At 44.2% G+C, this 8183-nt stretch overlaps 1 protein-coding gene across 2 annotated transcripts in view; it reads right to left on the bottom strand.

The window, feature by feature from the left end:
* The window catches only part of LOC128511978 (neuronal migration protein doublecortin-like), a 38542-nt gene that overhangs the window by 5144 nt on the left and 25215 nt on the right, over nucleotides 1-8183 (bottom strand). For both annotated transcript variants that reach the window (XM_053485043.1, XM_053485042.1), the window contains exons 4-5: nucleotides 4787-4889; nucleotides 2589-2678 (exon numbers count right to left, since the gene is read on the bottom strand). In XM_053485043.1, the coding sequence (XP_053341018.1) occupies nucleotides 2589-2678; nucleotides 4787-4889 (193 nt within the window). The remainder of the gene's footprint in view (nucleotides 1-2588; nucleotides 2679-4786; nucleotides 4890-8183) is intronic.

The raw sequence follows: 8183 nt of genomic DNA on the forward strand, positions 1-8183 counted from the left end.
ACAGAGAGAGGCACAGAGAGAGGTGATTGGCCGAGCTCTCTCAGGGGGGAGGGATGAGAGGTACTTGCGCTCCCACATTAATCACGGCTCTACAGCCAATCAGGGGCGTATGTGAGCTCACACACGCGGAACGAGCGGCTAGCGCTTTGATGCGTGAGCAAGCAGTTCAAAAAAGATGCGGTCGGCTGATGTCACGCGGTTCGGAGGAAACACGTGATAGTCTTCGGCCCTCCCGACTGAGTGGTTGTAGTAGCCTTAATGTGGAAGCCCCCTAGTGACGGGGAGGAATTGGCTACGGCTAATATTGGGGAGAAAATTGGAAAAACCCAAAAAAATAATAATAAAAAAAGGAGCAAGCTTTCTGATCACACTGTAACTTTAAATGGCCTTTCTGTTCCATCAAGTGCAACAGTAAAAGACCTCGTGTGATTATAGATTTCAGCCTTTCATTTGAAGCTCATGTAGATAATATTACCAGGATAGCATTCTTTCACCTCAGAAATATTGCCAGGATAAGAAATTTATTGTCGCTAAATGATGCAGAAAAACTAGTTCATGCTTTTATCACCTCTAGGTTGGACTATTGTAATGCCTTACTGTCTGGTTGTTCAACTAGGTGCATAAATAAGCTTCAGCTAGTCCAGAATGCAGCAATGAGAGTCCTCACCAGAACCAGAAGATACGAGCACGTCACACCTATCTTATGTTCACTTCATTGGCTCCCCGTGAAATTTCGCATTGATTTTAAAATACTATTGATATAAAGCATTAAATGGTCTCGCGCCGCAGTATCTGAAAAAACTGTTAGTGTCTTATGATCCGCCCGCCCACTTTGATCAAAGGATGCAGGCTGTTTGTCAGTACCGCGTATTATGAAAACTACAGTAAGTGGCGGAGCGTCTTTCAATTAATGTTCAGGACACAGTCTCAGTGTTTAAGTCCAGGCTAAAAAACTATTTATTTAGCCAAGCATTTTTGTAAATAGATTAGTCTAAGGTAAAGGAGCAGATCTGGGGGACTCATGGACATTTACATTTTGGCATTTGGCAGATGCTCTTATCCAGAGTTACACTTACAAAAAGTGGTTTAAAGTTTACATCACTGGATACATACTTACACTGGGTTAACTAGGTTAATAACTAAGTGCCATTAGTCAAACACAACTGGTAAGAGTTTTTTTGGGGGGTCTTGAGTCGTTTAAAGATAGTCAAAGTCTCTGCTGTACGGACATCTAGAAGAATGGACGTAGAGTATTATGGTGAACTGGTATGTTTAGATGCTGTTCCCCCCCACTCTCACTGATCACTCAGGTTTGTTGACGGTGAGGTGATTGGTTGCTTTACATCTCAGTTCCCCCTCATGTCTGTGTTTCCTTCTGGCTCTCCCTTTTAGTTATGATGTCATAGTTAGTCCTGCCAGAGTCTCTGCTTGCAGTCTACAGGTACACTAAATATACATTGTTTGACTGTGACCAGACCTAACTGCTATCTCTCCTTCTCTTCTGCAGTCTCCGCTTCCCTTTTTACTCTTTTCTCTCTTTCACTAAGCTGCCAGTGATCCAGACCCCTCTGCCCTCTGGACCTGCCTGACTCGTGCTGCTTGAAGATCTCGTCACATGGATCTGTCTGTGGTGTGGTCTGTCTGGAATGCGTGTGGTGACTGGGGACAGGTCCACTTTACCATGAAGACGGTCCTGTCCTCAACTGATACAGACAGCTGTTCTCTGGGGACTCGTGACTGCAGTCACTCGATAGTTCAGGACTGGAGTTTCCTTCAGGCTACCTGAGCCTCCAATAACCAACTGGACTCCATATGAACTTTAATTACCATCAACTGTTATACTGAACTTCCAGCCTCCTAACACACAGTATGAGTGCAGATCAATCCCTGCTATCTGTTATCACCCAGATGAGGATGGGTTCCCTGTTGAGTCTGGTTCCTCTTAAGGTTTCTTCCTATTACCATCTCAGGGAGTTTTTCCCTCAGCACCGTCACATTTAACATCACTACTGTTTAGATAGTTACTGATTCTTGTATTTGTTGTTATTAATATTGATGCCTTTTTGTCTTTGTTATTATTGTTTACCCACTTTATTTTTCTTTTATATTTAATATGTTTATAAAGTTTATATATGTTCATAAATACAAACAGATATTATTTATAATATAACCTTCTACAATTGCTTTAGCAACGATGTGATTTTTGTAATATTCATGCCAATAAAGCCCTGCTGAACTGTACAGAGAGAGAGAAAGTGTTGGCCTCCGAGTGTGTGTGTGTGTGTGTGTCTGTCCCAGTCTCTGCAGCAGGTTATGGGTTGCTAAGTCACGGTCACTGTGTTTCCATGTGAAAGCGGTGTGTTGTGTCTGGCCCGGGCCGCGGTGCGTTGTGGGTAATGAACGCTGCTGATTCAGGGCTTTCATTTTGCTCGTAAATAAAGTAGACAAAAGACAGAAAACTCCCAGATCCTCGTCCAAAGTGCTGCAGAGACGGGGCGTAGAGTGTGTGTAGAATTTAAAGTATGTGTGGACCTGTCATGTACATAGTGTATGTGTGTGTGTGTGTGTGTGTGTGTGTATATTCTTACTGGACTCAGCAGGAGATTTGCTGCGGCGAATAGGACCAGGACTTTTAGCTGCACCCTTTTGTCCTTTAGGAGTCTTCATCACCCGACACTCTACACGCACACACACACACACACACACACACACACAGAAAGAGAAAAATAGAGAAAGAACAAGAAAGAGAGAGATATGAGAGATATAATCAATAAATTATGATCATTAATTATGATATTGATGTTCAGATGTTACAAAAATTATACCGCTTTACCCTCCACACACACACACACACACACACACACACACACTGCTGCTTCAGCTCTAAAGCTGGTGCAAGTGGGTGTGTCTGTGGTGCCTGTGGGTGTGGTTAGTGAGGGTGGAGTTTATATAGGTGTGGTGTTTGTGTGGTTGTGGTTAACATGGCTGTGTTGTTGGTGAGTGTGGTTTATGTAAATGTGGTGTTTGTGGGTGTGGTTTATATGGGTGTGTTGTTAGTGGGTGTGGTTTATATGGGTGTGTTTGTGGACACGGTTTATGTGGGAGTGGTTTATATGAGTGTGATGTTTGTGGGCGTGGTTTATGTGGGTGTTTTTGTGGGCATGGTTTATGTGGGTGTGGTGTTTGTGGCCGTGGTTTATGTGAGTGTGGTGTTTGTTTGGCATAGTTTATGTGAGTGTGGTGTTTGTGGGCGTGGTTTATGTGAGTGTGGTGTTTGTGGGCGTGGTTTGTGTGGGTGTGGTGTTTGTGGGGGTGGGGTGTTTGTGGGCGTGGTTTATGTGGGTGTGGTGTTTGTTTGGCATAGTTTATGTGAGTGTGGTGTTTGTGGGCGTGGTTTGTGTATGTGTGTGGTGTTTGTGGGGGTGAGGTGTTTGTGGGGGTGGTTTATGTGGGTGTGGTGTTTGTGGGCGTGGTTTGTGTATGTGTGTGGTGTTTGTGGGGGTGAGGTGTTTGTGGGGGTGGGGTGTTTGTGGGCGTGGTTTATGTGGGTGTGGTGTTTGTGGGCGTGGTTTATGTGAGTGTGGTGTTTGTTTGGCATAGTTTATGTGAGTGTGGTGTTTGTGGGCGTGGTTTATGTGAGTGTGGTGTTTGTGGGCGTGGTTTGTGTGGGTGTGGTGTTTGTGGGGGTGGGGTGTTTGTGGGCGTGGTTTATGTGGGTGTGGTGTTTGTTTGGCATAGTTTATGTGAGTGTGGTGTTTGTGGGCGTGGTTTGTGTATGTGTGTGGTGTTTGTGGGGGTGAGGTGTTTGTGGGGGTGGTTTATGTGGGTGTGGTGTTTGTGGGCGTGGTTTGTGTATGTGTGTGGTGTTTGTGGGGGTGAGGTGTTTGTGGGGGTGGGGTGTTTGTGGGCGTGGTTTATGTGGGTGTGGTGTTTGTGGGCGCGGTTTATGTGGATGTGTTTGTGGGCGTGGTTTATGTGAGTGTGGTGTTTGTGGCCGTGGTTTATGTAAGTGTGGTGTCTGTTGCCATAGTTTATGTGTGTGGTGTTTGTGGGCATGGTTTATGTGGGTGTGGTGTTTGTGGCCGTGGTTTATGTGAGTGTGGTGTTTGTTGGCATAGTTTATGTGAGTGTGGTGTTTGTGGGCGTGGTTTGTGGGGGTGGGGTGTTTGTGGGCGTGGTTTATGTGGGTCTGGTGTTTGTGGGCGCGGTTTATGTGGGTGTGTTTGTGGGCGTGGTTTATGTGAGTGTGGTGTTTGTGGGCGTGATTTATGTAAGTGTGGTGTCTGTTGCCATAGTTTATGTGTGTGGTGTTTGTGGGCGTGGTTTGTGTGGGTGTGGTGTTTGTTGGCATAGTTTATGTGAGTGTGGTGTTTGTGGGCGTGGTTTGTGTGTGTGTGGTGTTTGTGGGGGTGAGGTGTTTGTGGGCGTGGTTTATGTGGGTGTGGTGTTTGTGGGCGCGGTTTATGTGGATGTGTTTGTGGGCGTGATTTATGTGAGTGTGGTGTTTGTGGCCGTGGTTTATGTAAGTGTGGTGTCTGTTGCCATAGTTTATGTGTGTGGTGTTTGTGGGCGTGGTTTGTGTGTGTGGTTTATGTGAGTATGGTGTTTGTAGGCGTGTTGCTCATGTTTATATCACAAAATAAAAATTTCTGACAGCAGCTACACGTTATGTCACAATGATCCTAAATGAATTAATTTTACATTAACCATCCTTATCTTTGCTGAGTAATACTATATGTGTGTGTGTTTGTGTGTGTGTGTGTGTGTGTGTGTGTGCATGCATTACCATTCTCGTCCAGGGAGAAGTCATCCTGTGCGTAACGGAACTTCTCCGGTCCACAAGCAATAAACACGTCGTCATCTCCAAAGAAGTCCTGCAGGCAGGTGACCTGACACATACACACACACACACACGCACACACACACACAGCGGAAACACAAGAGTGAGAATTAGTGTGAGGAGACAGACAGCGAAGTGTCTCACCCTGGTCACACACACCCCGGGTTAAGGGCTGGGAAACCACCTCGGCAGAGTTAAACTGTAAAAACAAACAATTCTCTCAGACAAATCCCGCCTACTGTGTTATGATTGGTTACAAGAATTGGTCTGTGCTTGGTTCAGTCAGCAGAGCTCTGAAACAGGAGCCAATCCTAGCGGGCTGAGAACTGAGGACAGCGCTGTGTGTGGTGAGTGATGGAAACGCGCAGGGCTAGCACCTCAGCACTCAGTTCACCCGCGCTCACTGGTGTCGAAGTGACGGTGTGCTCAGTGTTTCTGACACACTACACACGCGGCACTGAGTAAACATGTAAACATCTCACCCACAACCCGATAGTCTGAAAAAAACAACAACAACAAACACAAACAAACACAAAGCGCAATACTGGGAGTCTAACTGTTGTCATTAACTGTTGTAAATGTTTATAATGTGATTAGTACATGAAAAGGGCCACACACTCACACACACACACACACACACACACACACACACACACAGGAAGAGAGAGTAAGAATGACAGAGATGAAGACAGATAAAGAGAGAGAAAAGAAGAGGTGGGAAGAAAGAGAGAGAGAGAGAGAGAGAGAGAGAGATCTGTAATGTTAAACTGAATCTGGAAATGAAGTAATGCCACACTCCCCCCTCCCTCACACACACACACACACACACACACACACCCTGCTTACCAGCTGCTCAACCTGGATTAATTTTACTCTGACATGTGTCACACACTGTGTGTGTGTGTGTGTGTGTGTGTGTGTGTGTGTGTGTGTGTGTGTGTGTGTTATTTAACAAGTTATCCGGGGAAACACAGCTAAAAGGGGAAGGTCAGTCGTCACGGCGACAACCAGCTGTGCCCACTTTCCCGTGTCCCCTGGGGTTCATACTGTGTGTGTGTGTGTGTGTGTGTGTGTGTGTGTGTGTGTGTGTGATGGCTACTATGGGTGCTGGCACAATGATTTATAACAGTCTCATCTAATCTTTAATAAATTCTTGTAATTAACACACACACACACACACACACACACACACACACACACAGTAAATACACCAGTCTATGTGGCAGTGTGTTAATGTGTTTCTTTACCGTCTGACATTTCACATTGTGACTCTGAGCTAATATGACACTCTAAAGCTGTTTATTAACCTGTCAATCATTCAGCAGACCCACCCCTACACCTGCTAGCCCCACCCACCTCCATTGTTACTACGGTGATGAGATGGAAATTGGTTTGTCTCATGAGTTAACTGCATGTGTGTCACCACTGTCAATACAAAGGGGCTATTAAAGGACTCTCTCTCTCTCTCACACACACACACACACACACACACTCACACACACACATTCTTAAAAATCACCATTAATGTGTGAATAACCAGTCATGTGTGTGAATACTCATAGGGATCAAAGGTCAAGAGCAGAGGTCACTGCATGAAAAGAAATGAGAGAGAGATAACAATTTGACCATTTTACACACACACACACACACACACACACACACACACACACACACACACACACAATCCAGAAAACATTTAACATATAGTGGGGGGGTTGCTCCTAATCCTGGCCTTACCAGCTGTCAAGACCACATGTCACACACCCATACCACTCCTACACACACACACACACACACACACACACAATCTCATACGCCCCCAATCTGTTTCGAGTCAGTTAAGTGTTTTAGTGGTGCTGACTAGACAACACACTGCTGCCCTACAAAGGCCCACAGACACACACACACACACACACACACACACACTGACAACATATGGTACTCAGTGAGGTCATCTGATTAAGCATGAATGTTGTTATAGAAACAGTTTAAGCGTAATTAGCTAGTTAGATCTGTTTGATGTGAAATCCTCAGTGATGTTAATGACAAACACACTGATGATGTAACAATATTAACAATGTGACACTAAAACTTTTGGAATAGAATTATATTAAATTAAAAGCAGAAACATATTAAATAAGACACATCAAAAGGTCAGGTTATAAACTAATGTGCCATTAAAAAGCTGAATACGCTCTCAGTATGATGAGCTTAGGGGAAATACACGGAGAATCATTGTGTGTGTGTGAGTGTGTGTGTGTGTGTGTGTGTGTGTCCTACAAGAAACATGAATTTATTTTCATTATTTTTGTTACTAATCATTGATGGTGAGACAGGATATGTTACCTGGACTGGTCTTGTGTGTGTTATAGCAGTACAATAGAAATAACTTTGGTTCTACACGATATACTGTCTGATGAAACCCAAACCCACAGTCTGATGTCTGAAGCTTCCCCAGTCGAAACACACCGACAGCTCCTTCACCCCTGACCACGGCTGTGTCCCTGCCACGACTCTGTGCTGCTTGAGCTTTAACTGGTATAAGTTAATATTTCAGTTGGAAAGTGAAGCTGTAGGTAAAATAAAGCTGGGTGTTTAAAACTGGACTCGGCTTTAGGATTCTGACTCGAAGGTTTAAAGCTCGAAACATAAAGCCAAAAACTACGGGGAGTGTTAGGAGCTTGAAAAATGACAGATTAGAAATTTAGATTTGTAAGTTTAATGACTTAAAACACACACACGATGGAAGTCAGACGTAGCTTTGTATGGCTGATTTAAGGTTTAATATTTAAAGTAAAGGTGATGGTGTAAGGTGTAATATTTCAGTGTAGCTGCTGAAAGGTGTTTCCTGTGATTAGTCTTACTGGTGTAGCTCTGATCCAGTTTAACCCTTAGAGGAGAGACTTCAGCTTCGGATTTCATCACCGCATCGATAGAAAGGAGCCAAAACTTTTAAAATCCTCTCTGAAAACATTTCCGCTCCCATGTGGTTCTGTTTAAACGCCCGAGCCCTGTGCTGTTTTTCTTGGCCACTCCTTTGTTCTTTTTCATCTTTCTTTATACATGTTTATTTTGTAAAATGTATTTATTTGTGCTTTTTTTTGTGTGTGTCCGGTCTGCTTTTCATCCTTTTAAGCTCGCTGAATCGGCCTTTGTGTATTAAATACACTGTACAAATAAACCTGGGAACAAATCGGATCTAAACACACCTGAGAGAGAGAGAGAGAGAGAGAGAGAGAGAGAGAGAGAAAAGGAATGAGAGTTATTGTACGGCCCACAGTGTGAACAATAACCGCTGTGTGTGTTAAGGATCAGAGCCAGGACTTGATTTATTCAATATTAC

This window comes from Clarias gariepinus, chromosome 24 (assembly GCF_024256425.1).
Source record: "Clarias gariepinus isolate MV-2021 ecotype Netherlands chromosome 24, CGAR_prim_01v2, whole genome shotgun sequence".
Lineage (NCBI taxonomy): Eukaryota > Metazoa > Chordata > Actinopteri > Siluriformes > Clariidae > Clarias > Clarias gariepinus.